This window comes from Conger conger, chromosome 14, assembly GCF_963514075.1.
Source record: "Conger conger chromosome 14, fConCon1.1, whole genome shotgun sequence".
In the NCBI taxonomy this organism is placed as follows: domain Eukaryota; kingdom Metazoa; phylum Chordata; class Actinopteri; order Anguilliformes; family Congridae; genus Conger; species Conger conger.
The window spans coordinates 30,722,621-30,741,412 of NC_083773.1; the positions used below are offsets into that span (position 1 = coordinate 30,722,621).

Consider the following 18,792-nt stretch of genomic DNA (forward strand, 5'->3'; position numbering starts at 1 on the left):
GATACGTCTGATAAGTTCTGCCTAATTCTCCCTCTCTGGGTGAAGGAATGGCACGACCCATTTTTAATTTAAGATTGTAACTAAAACATTGGATATGAATCCCTTACATTTTTTGTTCATTGATATATTTCTAGCAGAAATATAAAGACTGATGAAGTCAGGTTTCAATACTCATGAAATATTGTTGTTTTGGGTTCTTTGTGATTGGCTTTGCAAAGGAATAAAATAAATGGATGGGCTATATTTGAATAGCATTCCCTTGCTATCTGGGAAGCATTAATCTGAAACCGGGGACAACTAAAACAGCATTCTGGAGTGCCGCTGGAGTCATTCAAGTCATCGAACAAAGCAGGTCTCCTAATATGTATGCGCTGGTTAACCATAGTGGAAACTTGTGTCGCTTGTGCAGTGCTATAGATACCTTAATCTGAATGGCAGCTAAAAAGGGGGTAGGGAGTTGATTCAAACGTAAAATATAAACTATGGAATGAGCATGAAGCTTGAAAAGTAAACACAACTGTTCTATAAAGTATGGCTTTAATAGACAATAAACAGAATACGCAGTGTTTGATAGGATACGGCAGAGTGAAAGGGGAGACTAACCAGCTGTTCAACATCGACTCATAAGCCATTCTCGCCTACCCCCCTACTAAAGAAAACAGGGAGATGAAATGGAATTAGCATCCTGAGATGGAGAGGGAGAGGGTGTGTGCACACGGTGAAGACACAGATGAGGAGAGTGGAGTCACAGGGGACTGCGACTGCCGCCTTATCCTTCTGGAATCGCCTGTAACCATGGAAACCTCTTCAATGGAATCAGGCAAGTATGAAATAATTGTGTGAGCGCACGTGTGTGTGCAAATGTTTTGTATACGTTTTATACGCTGCAGTCCAGCGTATAATTTTTCTCTTTCTGATCGTGATATTACTCCTGCCCCTTCCATACATCACATTACATTATTGGCATCTGGCAGACGCTCTTATCCGGAGCGACGTACAGTTGATTAGACTAAGCAGGAGACAGTCCTCCCCTGGAGCAATGCAGGGTTAAGGGCCTTGCTCAAGGGCCCAGCGGCTGTGTGGATCTTATTGTGGCTACAGCGGGGATCAAACCACTGACCTCGCGGGTCCCAGTCATGTAACTTAACCACTACGCTACAGGCCTTAACGGTCCCTAAAGCCTGGAGCACAACCTCCACGGCCTCCTGAATAATCCAAACGGCCTCTCTTCTCCAGAGTGAAACCGCAGCTAAACAAAGGGGATGGGTAAATCTCATGGGATGGGGGGCGTAGGCCGTCGCTCCCGCCCTCTCTTACCTTTGTTCTCGGCCTTGACCTCCTCCTGGAGCAGGTCGTTCTGCCGGTTGCCCAGCACGAAGGCCAGGAAGGAGAGGATGAGGGCGTCCAGGATGCCGATGATGGCCAGGATGTAGGCCCAGCGCACGGAGCAGTTCCCCAGGGTGTACTTCCCCGTCTCCTCCCCGCACATGTCCCGCACCACCTCCGCGTCCCAGCCATCCGGGAAGATCATACAGCCCAGGACCAGGCACACGGCTGCCAGGGGGAATAACGACCGGGGGTCAGGAGGGCGGGCGGGGAGGGCAGGCAGGGGAGGTAAAGGTGGATTAGATGAGTCAAAGGCAGGGAGTTACAGGAGAGTAAGACGGAGAGATGTTCACCCAGTAGCACAGACAGGTGCAGGGTAAAAATAGTAATGCAAATGAGGAGAATAGGATGTCCCTGTGCGGTGCTTCTGTGCTCTCAGCGCTGGTTTGAATTTGTGTACTCTGGAATGCAAAAAAAAATGTTGGATGCAAAATGGTTTTTCTGAGCATGTGACATGGTATTACAATATCAGAGCAAGTCTCTCACTCCTGTCTCTCACACTCTCGTACCCGCACAGCTCATGTACACGCGCAGGCACGCACACACACATAGAGACGCCGCAGATCATGCATCGCCATTCTCCAGATAGGGGGGTTGATGCAGAACGCCGACCCCAGACACCAGGCCAAACACACTGCCTGTCAACTGGTCTACCATGTTCAGAAGTCCAATATTCATCTAACTTCTTGTCATATGCTAAGCCTTTACAGTCGAATTTACTAAATGTGCTCTGCCTTGGTGTGGCCTATACGTCATGAATACCCATTAATGCCAAGGGCCATAATACGTCTGGACCACAACGGAAATGCAGGAAGTTAAGTTTCCTTATGTTATTGTGTCTTTCTCTGGCTCAACCATAAACGCAGACTAACAAGCTAACAATCCACTAAAAACCTGGGTAGGCTGAATTCACTTTTCAGTGGACATGAAAGCCACCTCAGCCTATCAGGCTAGTTCATGCTGCATATCAACGTTTCTGCACTTAAGTGCAACGTTTCTGCACTTAAGTGATTAAATTAGTCACTGATTGGCTAAAATGTCTGCACACCTTGTTCCCAAGGCCTTTAATTGGCTACAGATTGAAAGGCAGCCACAAAAAGCTGCACACTGGCTCTCCAGCACTGGAATCTGCCACACCTGTGGATCCTTTTTACGAGCCCTGATTCAGATTTGATGGAAGGAAGATGAAATGCAAGTGCTGGCACAGAATCGTGTCTGGGAGTCAGAGTGTGTGACGGAGGCACGTTCTGTGGTATTAACCTCAAGGATTTTATTGACGTTTGTCACTGTCGTGCTAACATGGCTGACTTCCCATTCTCACAGGCCAACTTCCAGGCCCTTTTCCTGCACACGTATGACGATGTGAGCCCCACACCAGTGGAAGTTCGGTCCCCACAGTATGGCTCCTTTATCCATCACCCCCCTTTGCTTGGATGTACCATGTATGGTACAAATATGTATAAATAGGGGCGACATGGCTCAGGCAGTAAGAGCAGTCGTCTGGCAGTCGGGTCGGAGGCTTGCCGGTTCAATCCCCCGCCCGGGCTGTGTCGAAGTGTCCCTGAGCAAGACACCTAACCCCCAAATGCTCCTGACGAGCTGGTCGGGGCCTTGCATGGCAGCCAATCGCCGTCGGTGTATGAATGGGTGAATGGAGAAGCATCACTTGTACAGCGCTTTGGATAAAGGCGCTATATAAATGCCTGCCATTTACCATGTCATTGGTAGCATACCCAAACAATATCAATACCAATATCTTACTCTGCATTTGCCTTGTGAAGGTATTTGTACGCTTTTCTTAATTTCCCATAAACCTTAACGAAGCGAAACAAAGCTCGGTCACCCACGTAAAAACGGCGCCGTCGGTGCAAGGCCAAAAACGCAGCGGTGCCCGCGGATCCAGAACGCCCGCTCGCCCTGCTATTTATCAGGAAGGCGCTGTAGCAGCGTGCAGACTTTATTAGCTTAAGTACACACGGGCCGCTTGGCAGGAGAGGGAAGCTCCCGTTCGCGGGGAGCAAAACGCAGACAGATGGCGCCTGTGCTGAGGGTGCCGCTGCCAGACCCGGCAACGCAAACAAGCCCTCCGGCGCGCCACAGACGCTTCTGAGCCCAGGAATAAAATTAAAGTGTGCGAAGACGAGAGCTTCCTTTTTATAGCTTTTTTTTTTCTTTATACAGAAAGCGTATTGGTCTCAAGCAAGCTAACAATATTCGGTCGGTTATCAACCTTTTTCTTACTGTTTGGTCTCAATCTGAAAAAGCCATCGGGAGCCCACAGCTCGTGTAATGCATGCCTGGCCTTACAGGTACTGTATGCTTGGGTCTTCTGGAAATTACAGCTATGATATGATGAGGGAGGTGCTCAGATTTCAGCACCATGACTTTCACACCACAAAACTTGCACTTCCCAAGTTTAATTTTTTATGTATCTATTTTGTAATATAAATTTGGTACCTAATGTGGGGATGAGCATGTCCTAATTCGGAATGTTCAATTATCTCCACCTGTGTTCATGCGAGAACCTCACTGTCAACATGGGAGAGTGTAGACATCCACAGTTTGCTACAAAACATGTGGAGTCGTCAGCTGCTTATTTCACTCCACAATCTACAGCCAAGCTTGCACAGGGTGGAGTTGGAGGAAGACCTTTCGTACGTGGTTTTGGTCTATGTCCGATCCAGCAGTGGAGTCGTTAAAGAGTGGTGAAAAATGGACATCTAGCTGAATTAACCATGGCGTACCCTTGGCAATGCAATCCTCGATTTTGCTTTTCGAGCTACCGGCCACAGTCAGCACTGGCACAGGCTGGATTTGATCCGACACCCTGGGGCTCATCCTTGCAGCTGGGAGCCTTGTGTTTATGTTTTATTTCTGATCTCTCAAAGTCATAAGAAATCTGTGTTATGGGTGGGTTCTCACAATTGAAGGTACATTATTTTCTTCGTGAATATTCAGCGTTTAAAAGAAGAAGTACTGTCATATTATTATATACCACCATGTACCCTGCTTCTGCCAAATGGCTGGAATTAAGTGGGTGTGGCTTGGTAAGTACTTGGATAGGAGATCTCCTGGGAAAATTATGTTTCTGCTGGAAGTGGTGTTGGTGGACCAGTAGGGGTGATCTTCTCTCTGGTCAATTTACCCCCAATGCCCCAGTGCAGTGATGGGGACACTGTGATGTGGGAGATGAGTGTCCTGGCTAAATTTCCAAACTGGTTCCTTCAACCTGCCACCTAATCATTCCCTGATTCAATTGGCAAACACATTGTTCTCTCCCTCTTCACCTCAGCTAGTGTGTAGTGAGTATTCTGGCACAAAATGGCAGCTGTACCTCACCCGGGTGGGTGCTGCACACTGGTGGCGGTTGAGGCGAGTTTCCCCCTCATCACTCTCAAGCGCTTTGAGTGTCTAGAAAAAGCGCTATATAAATGCAATGATCTGAAGTGTTTCCATGGTCTTCAATGATCTGTCGTCACAATACATCAACACACTTGATGTCAGAGGGTCTTGCAATGGAGTCCATTTTCCTGTCCTCTTGAGAAACACTTGTTTTTTCCTTCCGCGTTCCAGCTCTCCAGATGAGTAATGATTTTTATTCTTAAGGTACATTTCTTTGATCTCATTCTGGGGCAAATGGGTTGATACATTTTTGAGAGAGAGAGAGAGAGAGGGAAAAAAATTGAAAGCAGGCAGGAGAAAATGGGAACAAGGGAGATGGATTGATGAAAAACAGACATGCACACGCACACACACACACACACACACACACACAGGGATATATACGGAGAGACAAGAAGAGGTAGATTGACAATATAGGAGTATAAAGCCATTAGACTTTGACTTTGGAATATTTCTGACGTACTGGGCAACAAATGAAACAATAGGCATTTTTCTGGGTCACTTGTGTATCTATACCTCTGTATTTATGCTATAGACAGCCTCCCCTCCCGGTGAGAGTTGACTTTACTGGCTCTACTGAGACATTTAATGGTTTAATACTGTAGTTCCCACTCACAACACACCTCCCTGTGTAAAATACATAAATCTTTAAACAATCCATAAAATAGCAAAATTAATTTTCTCTGATGTATTAGCGTTGGTTGTGGAGCTTGGATGAAAGTCATGTTTGGAGACCCTTGGGAATGCTGGAGCACTGTTACACAGCCATCCCATGAAACCCCATCGGTGAATTACCGAGTTCCCTTCATGCTTAAAAAACACACACAAAAAACATGGCTGCATTAACCTCCTCACTGAATTTGTCCCTGACAACTACCAGGAATAGCTTCCAGTGATCAATGGCTGTCTCACAGTGGAGTCAAACCCAGAAACCACAAAAAAAAATGAATGAATTTTAATGAATTTATTAATTTGTTGATTGATTCAGCAGAACAGTAAGGAGTAAATGTCAGTCTGAAGTACGAAGACAAAACGATTCTAGTCCAAAAAATGCATTTCAACAGAAATGTTAAAACACACATGCACACACATACCTCACAAGCATTTGGTCACAATCATCCACATTGCTGTCCCTCTTACTCATAACAGTAGATGCATGTCCCTCTCAGTCATATTCATTTGCACAAAGTCCACATGCTCCTACGCTGCGTGCATGACGGCTCTCATCGAGTAACTGTGTCTCCTGGCTGCTGTGGGCTTCTTACTGGGACCCATCCGATGCACCGAACTTTAGTCTGAATTCAGTCTACCGCACATGTCCTTAATGTGTCGGGCTGGGGCTGCAGCTTCAGATCTCTGTGGAGAACTGCTGTTAACCTTCATTGCTTCAGAAAAAGCGTACAGCTGTGAAAATGTATCAAACATTTCCGATTTGCTGGTTTCTCTGGATTAGGATTATCACAATGTAATCAATTGAAAACGAAAATTGAAAATGGAAAAAAAAAGAAATTGGTTTGACTAATTACTGGTGTCAGCCTGGATTTAACCAACATTTTGCGCTTTGCTTTCATTTGGAAGACGCTTGGAGTGAACCTGCCCGCCAGGAAATCCTGCATGCACCTCTTGGTTAACCTTCACCTGGCTGGCAGAGGGGAAAGGCCTGGAGCCTAATTGGGGAGCCATGGATTCTTCCCACCGCTGGGTGGCGCCCCTGGGCGCGTGTGGTCGGCGTGGGGGTGAGGAGGAGCGGTGAGGTAATTATTATTCCCCGGAGCCAGGGGGTCGGCGGGCCTCATCGCTCGCGCTGTTGAGCCTCGTTACTTTGACAGCTCCAGACTCTGACAGTTCATTTCTTGTTTTTGCCTGTGTGATTGAGCGGAGGCGTACTCCAGCTCTTTCTGGCCTGGCGGGGGGCAGGTGGGCTGGGGGGGGGCTGCTGCATCCCCTGTGATGAAAGCAGACCAGCGGCCAAAGGAAGAAGCTGTCTCGCTCCGGCTGACGTGAGCCTTCTGTGCGTTTGATTGTAAATAGTGCTGTCTGTCCATAGGAAACACCCTCCTTGTTAGGCTCTCATGGATTCCACTGTCTAATGGCTGTGTATAGCGCAGGCGTCTGGAGATGCGGAGACACTGGGACTCCCTCCAGAGTCTGTGTGAAATACTCACGCCCCCCCTCCTCCTCCAACACTGCCGTGGTTCCCCGTGCTCTCACTGCACTCTCTCCATGCTCGCTCCCTGTTCTCTCTGTGCTTTCTCTGCACTCTCTCTGTGCTCTCTGCATATTCTGTGTGCTCTCTCCGTACTCTCTCTGCGCTCTCTTTACTCTCTCTGTACTCTCTCTACACTCTCTCTGTACGCTCTGCTCTCTCTACTCTCTCCATACTCTCTCTACACTCTCTGTGTGTACTCTCTGTGCTGTCTGCGTACTCTCTGTGCTGTCTGCGTACTCCCTGTGCTGTCTGCGTACTCCCTGTGCTCTCTGCGTACTCTTGCGCTTTCTGCGTACTCTCTCTCCATACTCTCTCTGCGCTCTCTCTACTCTCTCTGCGTACTCTCTGCGCTCTCTCTGTGCTCTCTCTGCGTACTCTTGCGCTCTCTCTGTGCTCTCTCTGTGTACTCTCCGCGCTTTCTCTGTGCTTTCTCTGCGTACTCTGTCCATGCTCTCTCAGCGCTCTCTCCGCACTCTCTGCACTCTCTGCTCTCTCCGCGCTCTCTCTGTGCTCTCTCTGTGCTCTCTCTGTGCTCTCTCTGTGCTCTCTCTGCTCAGCATGTTTGGCCTCAGGTTGAAAATCAATGCTCAGAGGATCCCTTTCTGAAAGGCACGGGCCTTTGAAGTTGTTGCTTCACTGCCCCCTCCCATTCCCATGGAATTTGTGCAGTGAACTTCAAAGGCAGCGATGAGTTGAGGGCTTCTGGTGCCTCTCGTGTGCTGCCGTTTAGGGCCGTGACATTCCGGGGCAACCCGTCCGGGAAGGCTCGCCCGGTCCGAGGACCGAGGGAAGCCTCTGAAGGGCTGCTATCTACGCTGGCGAAGGCCATTTCCACTCCATGTCTGCTTGTTACTCGCCAGGCTTAGCAGAGACATGAAGCTTCCCACCCAAAGGAAATTAAAAATATATATATTTTGTCCATACTTTCTGCACTAATTACCCTATCACATTATACAGAGTAATACAGCATCAGTAATTCACAATCAGGGTGATTTAAGACCCTGCACGCCCCTTTCAGTGCCTAGACAGTGTCTCCCATTTTCCAAAGTCAATTACACTATTAAACCTGACACTGACAGAATTCTAATCTTACTCACTAAAAGACTACGTGGGAGAAAGTGCCTCAGATCTTAGACCGCCTACATCACACTACTTGCACACCAGTGCAAATTTAACAGTAACACAGGTCTTGATACCTCAGGTGGCATCTATGTTCTACTGTAGTTCTACTGCATTATGGGTAGGTGACCGTGGAGGGGGGTTGTGGGCTCCAGGCCAGGAGCTGTATGGCTCCAACTTTAGCCTGTCTGACTTGAAGATCCAACCCTGTCTCTTTTTAATCTGCTAAAAAGGTTATCATATTTTTTTGTTCCTTTTTATGTTAAGTTCTGGGGGCTTTTTGATCTTCTGTTCTGCCAAATGAAAACTCAATATTTGCCATTTATTTGATTTCATGAAGCATTATAAAACAATAAAGGAGGGTTCAGCTATCTTAATGGAATCTTCTGCACTGGAGAGAAAGGCTATGACTGCCTCATAAATACAGAAACGGCTCTGAACGGTGTTCACCACAAGCACAAGCTGGAGCCTATAGTCCCCATATCCCAGGCTCCAGTCTGGCCAATGCTGCAGAGCACCATGACTGGGCTATAATACTGACTCATTATACTTTGAATAAGCACCTTGTGTGCACTGTGTAAAAAGCCATATATTATTAATATTATTGTTTTTTATAGGTTTAAAGTTTTGAAAGTATTGTATTTATAATTTATTTGTCTCCTGTCAGGAGTAGGGTGGATTTAAGCCTGTAACTGATGAAGCCTGTCACTTTTGAAGGCAAAGTGAAAGCAGATTCCACCGACTCAACCTGTCTGATCTGGGCAGTGAATCCTGATCCTGGCTGCAAAACCGAAATGGCCTGCTACCTCACACCGTGATTACCTTGTTTCTTCAGTTTGAACATTCCTGTTATTAGGACACTGGCAAACAGTGAGACCTCTGGAAACATCCATCCATCCATCCATCCATCCATTATCTGAACCCGCTTATCCTGATCAGGGTCGCAGGGGGGCTGGAGCCTATCCCAGCATACATTGGGCGAAAGGCAGGAATACACCCTGGACAGGTCGCCAGTCTATCACAGGGCACACACACCATTCACTCACACACTCATACCTACGGGCAATTTTGACTCTCCAATCAGCCTAACGTGCATGTCTTTGGACTGTGGGAGGAAACCCGAGTACCCGGAGGAAACCCACGCAGGCACGGGGAGAACATGCAAACTCCGCACAGAGAGGCCCTGGCCGACGGGGATTCGAACCCAGGACCTCCTTGCTGTGAGGCGGCAGTGCTACCCACTGCACCATCTGTGCCGCCTCCGCTGGAAACCGTGAGAACATTATTATCCTGCAGATAGGAGAAGAGCCTGACCCCTCGAGCGCAGAGGAAAATATCTGGGTACTGTTGTAGTAGCCTCTCTAACAGGTGTGGTTATTCGACTCATGCATGTGCCTTTTCATATTGTTGCACTCTGTAATCTGATTGGATAACCCAAATTAAGGTGCATGAATGTTCAACGAATCCAGACACAGCCAAACACACAAATAGGAGGCTAGGTGGTGATGTTTTGAGTCAGGAAATATGTTGCTGACCAGACTAGGCTAGCTAGCTGACTGGGCTCACTCACAGGCTTGCGAGCTGGGTGATCTGGCTATCGAGCGAGCTAGCTCACTGGCTAGCTAACAGCCTGGCCAGACACACAAATAAATTAACTTTATTCGAACATAATCAAGATTATTTGTAATCAAGTCTTTTCTTCCAGATGTTTGTAAGCCTAATATTTGTTCCGTTCCATCAATCAAAATCATACAATTGTTTGAAAATGTTTTCAAGCCAAGGTGTAAACACATTTCTACCACCTGGTTATGGGAAAGGTTTGATGGGGTCTAATTATTGGAACAAAGTTAATTTATTTTGCAATATTAAAGGCTATACATGCTCTATTATCCACACTTAAGGTAACCCTATATAAATCATTGTTTGTTTCTTTAATGAAGTTATCACTTGGTCTTCTTATGGGCTCATGAAACACGATGAAGCTTTTTTGCTGTAAGATGTAGCTCGTCCAAAAAAAGCAACAATCTTGTTGCAACTTTGCAGCATTTGATGACATAACATAAATATAATCTGATACAAAAAAGTTATATAAATATTCCCTCTATCCATGTCCAGCGATTTATAATTAAAAACTGCTTTGTGAATCATTGTCTTAATATAATATATATAATAAACAAATTGTGCTTCATATTGGGCAAAAGAAACAAGGCTCAGCATATCCAGCAGTTACATAATGAAGAAACCATATTTCATATTTCCCTTCATATTCATATTTCAAAAAACTATCCCAGGTCCTTCACCATGGAATACAGAGAAATGTGACAAGAAATGAAACTAAATACTGTGCTTCGCAATTAAGAAGCTAGCTTTTTTTTTATTTTGCGACCATACACAGATGGTTAGACTCCTCAGATCATCAAATCCGGTGACTTTTTAATAGAAGGGTTTAAAATTATTCATTTTTAATTCATGACTAATGTTGAGCTTATGTTCTGTGCCAGAGATCATACTAGAAACCGGAATGTGTTGTTCTGTGGAATCCTTCCAATATGGCATAAGAGCACATTTTTATGAAGGCATGGTTAGGAATTAATAGATTCTTACATTCCTTCCTGTCTTTATTAAAGAAGACATACATGAACATACTTCATCTCTTTCTTAAGTTGATTAATGAAATTCTGACTTTCTGACTTTTTTTCATTTCCGGTCTTAATTTTGAAAACTACCAACCTGGTGAGCATCAAGTATTTTAGATGAGGACACATACTGTAAGTGTTTTAAGTGTGATTCATGAGTGTTGCCCCATACATTAAAACATAAAAAATTATCTCATTATAGGAAAAAATTAGATTTGGATTCAATAACATTGCGACAAAAAATGTACTCCAAACGCATGTTGTAGGCTATCCAGTGCAGTGCAAGACCAGGATTATTTGCTTCATTTTGAATCAGGCTTTTGCAACTCTACAACAAACAACATGCAGACAAACAGACTTTGTTTGTTTAAGACCCTGATAGTTTGATCAAGGAAAGATTAATTAGCTCATCTATATAGGACAAATTACAATACAAAGAATGCCTACCATTAGAAATGTGTGTCCACTGCCCATCAGAACCACGTCTATGGACCAGGGCCCTATGGAAGGAGAACAGGAGGCTTGCCCCACAAAATGGCGTAAAACTCAGATGAAGTCTTTGGATTCACCCTGCCTTCAGGCCAGCTGCTCGGGGTTTTCTGCACATGTGCTAAGTAGTAATCAGATGAAATATTGAGGGGTTTTTCAGAGGGGCACTCCCAGTGCCCCGGGGTGGGGTAATTCCGGGGCTATTCATTATAGACAGGGCAGCCTGGAGCAGGGAGACAGGAGAGGAACAAATGGCTTCATCAATGATTCAGAACCTCTGGCCTGACCTGGCTGTCCTGGGGCATCTTGCTTCTTAGCTAAAAAATAGGGATTAGTATTCATGAATTCACATGAGTCTGCAGTTTATACTTGACATATAATGTAGGGCTGTGTATGTACACGCATTCATGTGTGTGTGTGTGTGCACGTGTTTGTGTGCGTGTGTGTTTGTGTTTGTGCGTGTGTATGCATGCGTGTGTGTGTATGTGTGTGTGTGTGTGTGTGTGCATGTGTGCGTGTGTATGTGTGTTTGTGTGTGTGTATGTGTGTTTGTGTGCGTGTGTGTGCATGCGTGCGTGTGTGTATATGTGTGTGTTTGTGTGTGTATATGTGTGTGTGTGTGCATGTGTGTGTGTGTGTGTGTGTGTGTGTGCGGGCTGAATGATTGGTATTGCAGCCAGGCGGTGGGGCATTAGGAGAGGGTGCCCCTGTGTTGTGTGAGCTCAGTCTGTTCAGCACCTCGTTACCTGGGTGTGCTGCAGCTCCATGGGAGCAGCTGTGGCTCCTGTCCAATCAGCACAGCTGCTGCCCCCTGCCTGAGTGACTGGGCTATTTAAAGGCCTGGGAAGCCAACGCAAACCAACAAAGAAAACCTCTGGGACTCTCTTTTTGGAAGGTGTGCCCTTTTGTTGTCTTTTGGGGAGCTGTTATTTTGGTGTTATTGTCCTTGTTCTGTGCTCCTGGCCTTGAGGGGTTTGACTGCAGATGGCGAGCCCTCAGCATGGCGTCTCTCTGCCGCAGTCGTTGCAGCAGTGCTGCACGTCTTGCGTCACATGCGCCTGCAGACTGCAGATGCCCGACGGCGCCAGAGCCAGGGACGCCCTGCGGATCTCCCAGGCTCCGCTAGCATGCCGTGGTCAGGACCGGATATTGCACCGTTGCAGTACAGTGGTACACTTTAGCTGGATATGCAGCTTTCGTAGTTAATTTATCCGGCTGTGTATCGAATTGTGCATGAATTCATGCGCTGAATGTATTCTTCAGCCCAGCAAAGTGTTGCAGTTGACACATAGGTAGTGTAGTTGTGGAATGATGAATACTTTAGCTCCAGAACATCCCCAAATATATATTTTTTCTTACTCATGAATATTCATCGGCAAGAGAAGGGATTCACGGACAGGACTACACGTTATGGTTCACTCCACAGGAAACATCTGAATCTTTTTCATTAAAATTCATGAGTTTAGCTCCTTATTTTTGTGCAGTTACAGGAGCTGAAGTTGCTTTTACAACAGAGTGATGGTTAGAAGCAAAGCAATGTGTTCATACTCTTATCAAGTGCACGAATGCAAATTCGAGTCTTGTTGAACCAATCGTCATATTGTATTTTGTCAATAAACAGGGGTGCTAAGTGTGAGGCCGAAGGCAGTTATGCTCTGAGTGGCAGCGAATGGCGTTAGTCTGTCGGAGTCCCCGGAGAATCCAGCGCCACTGAAAGGCAAAAAGGGCAAAGTCCAATCTCATCCTTATTTAAAAAACCTCCCGGTCATACGGTTTCCCTGGAGACGCGCCGCACCGGCTTCTGACAAATCCGAAAGGAGCGTGCGACCAAATGTATTTAAAAAGGAACCAACCAAGGGAGAAGGCCTTTCTAGAAGATTGAGTGGAGCAGAATAACACTTTGAGGAATTAAATATTGTGGTAGTCAATTTGATTGTTTTTTTTTCTCGTATCGACTTTCATAGATTTGATCTATGCCTTTGAATGTGCTCTCCCGCCATTATGGCTATCATATGTTCAGAATAAATACGCTAATGTGACAGCTCTCCTCCAGTACACCTGCTCCCCCGCAGAACACTATCCATTAAATAATCACGTTTGACTGAACTTTTATATTCATATGCTCTCCATATTTCTATGCGGACAAAAAACAGGTGAAGATGAATTTATCTGGCAAGTGAATCTGTGGTAGAACAAAGCATTCTGTTTCTTATGAGCCGCTATATTAGCATGTATTAACTGCACCATTTTTAAGCCTTTAGGTTTTGTGATTTCTAATTATAGTCACTTCTGTCTGACAATATTTAACTCGGCATGAACAGGAGGGGTCGCTGTGTGGAATAGCTTGCCAGGTCATGTTGTGGAGGCAGATACTGGGGTATTTCAAGGCCAGGTTTGATACAGTGCCAGATACTATCTAAGTCTGAGGTAAACTAAGCATTACGGACACTCGAGTGGTAGGGAAGAATGGGCATTGCTGGGATGGCTGCCCTGTTCTCATCGTTATGTTATGTTATGAGTAACACACAGTGTCAGCATTTCCACTGTGTGCACATACCCGATACACTGTGTCACTCCTCCTCATGCGCTGTCTCTGAGATGTGCGCACTGCCCCCATCCACTCAAAATGCACGCTATTCCTAAGCATGGTTGGTCAACGCACTTTGGCTGTGGGTACTTGGGCTTGTTGGTGTTGGCGTGTGTGTGTATGTGAGAGAGGGAATACACGGATGATGGGAACTTGGGATTTATTGGTGTGAGCCAGAACTGCAGAGACCTCGGTAAAATGAGAGGAAGACGACACCGAATGAAAAGGGGATTAAAAAAAAAACACTGATCCCAAACAGAAGCTGTTCATTGGTACTGCTGATCAGAGAGAAAGAGAGAGAGAGACAGGAAACCATGGCAACCAGCAGGACCCAGGAGGTAGCGGCGGCCATGTTGTTTCCCTTTTAACCGCTCCTGCTCAGAGCCGGACATCAGAGGGTTGACGGAGGCCGGGCGCTTAGCGCCCAGGCTGCAGCGCGAATGGCGCTCCCGCCCTCGGGCTTAATTACCGTCTCTGAAGATGCGGTCAGGCAGCTTGTGTCCCCCCTCCCCGTTCTTAATTTGCTCCTAATTGAAAAGCTGGCTCCGCGGGTCCCCGTCCCCAGAGACGAGCAGGCTGGTGTCAGTCTCTCTGAAGCGCGGAGGCCGTCGTCACGCCGGGGGCTGTAACCGTGTGATAAATTGATAATGCGCGCGAGAGCGTGCAGTCTCCGCGGCTGTACGCCTGACTTCTCCCCGTCGCCTCCTCGCGTTCCTTCTCCGAACGGTGAAGTGAAGGCAACTCGGCGCAAAGCCGGGCTATCAGCCACCAATAACAATCCTCCGCTGCTGACGCCTGGCTTTGCTGCGGCAGCATCCCCGCGAAGGGGATTAATTGGGACTTTCAAACTGGCCACAGGGGGTTGAACAAGTACGTGGCGTACACAGCTTTGTTTAGTTTTTATCATACAGAGTTGTTTAATTGAGCTCCACTTCCGCATTGGTCCAGGGGCATTCCTGTTCGAATCTGTCATTTCATATGAATGATTTCCAATGCGTGTCAAACACTGTAGTTCCCTTGCTGGCTGAGTTCGATGCTTCTAAGATGGGGGTTAGCCAGTGCTACGGCAACACCTTCAGACCAACTTCGACCCCCACAACTGGAACCAAGGTTTCTGTGAAACGGGAAGGGTACATTTCTGGGAATGTTTTCTCTGCATGTGAGAACTCTTATGGTTAAAAAGGTGACGAGGTGAGAAGTTGTAAGAATAGCTTGCTTGTTATTTTTATACAGTACATGGCACCTGTGTGCATGGCTTTGTGTTACCTGCTGTTCTGATGCATTCCTGACTCTTCAGTTTAAAGCATCGGTTCAGAGCTACCTTTGCTCCGACGACAGAACATCAGCAGTTGATGGGTACAGGAGGGAGGTGTCATTCTCAGCAGGGACAAAGGCTGCGTGTAAGGGTCTCGTAAAGTGTTCATCACTGTGAGTCCATCCAGTGATGAATGATAAGCTCTCGCAATGCCGGCGGGCGGGCGCGGTACAGCGGGGCCAGATAATGCCCTCTGTGTGCTCCACACTCCCACTGCAGTGCTGACTGTGGGACCGCCATCCACACCCGCACACCGCCTCTAATCTACGGACGTACGCTGGAGTATTGACTTTCCTCACCTCGATCCACCCTTACTCCTCATATGGCCTAAACTCCCAGATTAGCGCAGGGTTTGTGAAACGCTGTCGGCCGTGAAACGCAAGGAGCCACGTCGGCGTGAGATTACTGTAATTCATAAACATATTCAAGAACCGGAATGGACGCTTTCCCCTCCCAGTCCCTTGGGAAACGGTGCAAGACGGGTCATCATTATTTACTGTTGAACGGGAGGATTATTTTTTGTAAGGGCTCTAGTGATTATTTATTGACCATGATAATTATGTGTGCATTTCTCAAGGATGGAGCTGAAGGATCAGGGCGGAAAATGCCCAAGGCTCAGTGGCACACAGTGTAACCACAATTCCTCTTTCCTGTCTCCCTACAACTATTTAGTGAAGCACGCAAACACAAACACACACACACACCGGAATAAAATAAAAATGATGCTGCTACCAATACCCAGGTGTTGCTTGCATTGATAAAACATGCAGTGCACATACTGTGAGTTCATGCTATTAGTGCCTGAGAGATAGAGAGAGAGAGGGAGGGAAAGAGGAAGATTTGTATGTGGGTTATACTTAGTACACTAGTATGGAAGTAAGAGTGAAGAGATCAGATGATATGATGCAGATCTGTCATCATTGGACTGGGCAGCTTTTAGTTGATTATACTTGTAATGTACTAAATACTCACTGCTATCTCTTTTCTGGTTGATAATATTAGTAATTTCTAATCAGTGCCAACTAATTTCTGGTTGATAATACTAGACATACACTGCCAACTCATTTCTTATCACACCATTAACAGGGTCTCTGGGGGACTGTTTTACAGCCCCTATTAGACAAACCTAGTCTTGCAATATTTCTGTAATGCAAGTCACATTTTTACTGATTACTGATTTGTTTGCTATTTCATTTTTATTTCAGGGAACTCTGGAATAGGGTACAGAGATCTGAACCAGAGAATAAGCATAATTCATTTTACCATTTTTGGAAATTGGTAAAATTGGCTACAAAAGGATATATCTGGCTAAAAACTTGATTCTTCCAGTTTATTAACAATATAAATGTCCAGGTAGATGTAATATACAGGTTGGCAGCAATTGGCTGCGATTTACTGAAATGGCTTTCATTCTGCTAGCCTGGCTAAATACTCCCGCCTTCTTTCACTAACATTGTGCCAAATTTCCATTGGCACATTATGGTGCAGCATAGCGCCATGATACCACAGTGTTAGCTTGTGTTGAACTGAATTCAAAGATTCAAAGATTTATAAGACTCCCCCTAAGGCCACAGTGCCATGCAATACTTCAGTAATTCAAACCTGACATCCGGTGCGCTTAAGCATAGAGCCCACGGTCTTCTCAGAACATGGCATGAAGGCTCATTTCCACTGTGGCAATGCAGAAACACTAACAAACAAAACTCACTGGTGCGCTTTGTTTTACTGGCAGCCCTGTGTGCACATACAGCATTCTGAAAAAAATACACCTCACTGGGACATTGGGTCCAAATACTGCGATGCTACTTTCATTATTTTTTTTATTTTTTTTACCATTAATTGGAGTAATATCGCAGTGGATTGGTGTGGGTGTATTTAGAGGAGGAATGCCATCTTTAGTGTTATTTTTCCTCTGGATCTAGGGTCTAGAAATTCACCACAAATGCAATAAAGGATCTATTTTCAGGTGACATGAAGGATGTATTATTCAAGTAACTGTTTCTTTACAAATGGATACAGTTTTTGATAAAAAGAAAATGGCTCAGCAGCTTCCACCATCGATCAGAGATGACGTAACCTTGTTCTGACTGTGTGACTAACTGATGTTGTGTGAATATTGTATTTATGGTGTGTTACAGCGTAATGATGCTTGAAAACTTTCCCTTGAATTCTCAGGCTTGCAGGGTAACGGCCCGACACAGCCACAACATTTTGACAAGTGGGTGTGAAAGCCTCTTTTTATCTTTATGTGACAACGCTCAACAGTCAGCACCCTGCCATAGATCTGTCTTACTGTGCGAGAAAGCACCAAAGCACCGCATTGATGAGAGCATTTTTAAAAAAAACACTTTCACAATATCGAGGCGTTTCATGCAGGAGGACAAAGCGCAAGAGCGTTTTTTTTCCTCTGGCAGGATTCAATTAACTAAAAGACATCTTTATGTTTGCAGAAAGCGTTCGCTGCAATACATGGATCAATATTCATTTCTCTCTCTTGATTGAGATTTTGACAGTTTATTGTTTAATCTAATCCAATTATCTCCTTCCTCGAATCGGAATTTACTTCTGTAAGAATGCAATTTGCTCTTCTTTGTTGAAATGAACCATAATTAAAAATCTATAGTGGGCTATTATGGATCGCTGCCAGTAAGGACTGAGAACTGACATTCCCTGGGTGTGCTTGCTGGTGTAGAAACAGACATTCCAGGATAAGGTCACTTAATAACATGGACTCAAATGAAACAGTAGGGAAAAAATGAAATGGACCTTCAATTTCTTGGTCTTTTTAAAAAAAAAGATGCTTGTTCTATGCTCCCCGCGACAATCTCCTGTTCACGCAAGAGCAACAACAAAAATATAGTCAGCACATGAATACTAACTAGGTCAAAGCCTGTTCAGAAGTTTGTGTCCTGGAGCAGAATAAAAATTCTAAAAGAAAATCTCAAGAAAACAACAGTGTGTCGCGTGAGCTGGTGGTCTTTCTTCCCTCTTGCTCTGAAAGGGGGAGGACATTTCATTTCTTCAAGAGAACCTCCAAACAGCACGTAGGAAGTTAGATGTAAATCGACATGAAATTGTTGTTCCAGAGATGCTCTGCGTTGAGAATCAGAGAGGGGAGGGAATTTGCTGCAAATGTACTGGCTGCAAAACAAACGCAAGTTACGATTCTACAATTTGTCACTCGTTTACAATGCATTACATTAATCTAGTGAATGCTTTTGCCAGAACAATGTACATAAGCATGGTGCCCGTAGGATCTGGTTTTCTCATGTGAGGACTAGAGCAACCTAGCATTACTGGGCAGTGCTGAGATGCCACTATGGAGGTGGAGCCCAACTGTAGTTTTTGGCTTCTGGTCCTGAACACGTGTCCTTAATGTGCTCCCCAGGCACCAGTGCCCTCTACAGTCTGTCCCACCTCCATGGAGCAGGATGCGTTTGGGTGGGCTCGGTGGGACAATCAGGACGGGCGAACCCAGAAAAGTCACCCCAGGAACATTGAGCTCTGTTCTGACAAGAAAGGGGAAAGGTGGAGAGACAGATGGAGGTAGAGTTTCCCCACAGGAGAATGTGCTCCACGGAGAGCCCGGGAACAAAAAGTTTCACAGTAAGAGCGCGGGCAGACGGAACAGACGACAAAGAGCTTACGG

At 45.8% G+C, this 18,792-nt stretch overlaps 1 protein-coding gene across 2 annotated transcripts in view; it reads right to left on the reverse strand.

Moving 5' to 3' along the window:
* Nucleotides 1-18,792, reverse strand: part of lhfpl4a (LHFPL tetraspan subfamily member 4a) — a 42,541-nt gene that overhangs the window by 7,370 nt on the left and 16,379 nt on the right. For both annotated transcript variants that reach the window (XM_061221032.1, XM_061221031.1), the window contains exon 2: nt 1,318-1,554. In XM_061221032.1, the coding sequence (XP_061077016.1) occupies nt 1,318-1,554 (237 nt within the window). The remainder of the gene's footprint in view (nt 1-1,317; nt 1,555-18,792) is intronic.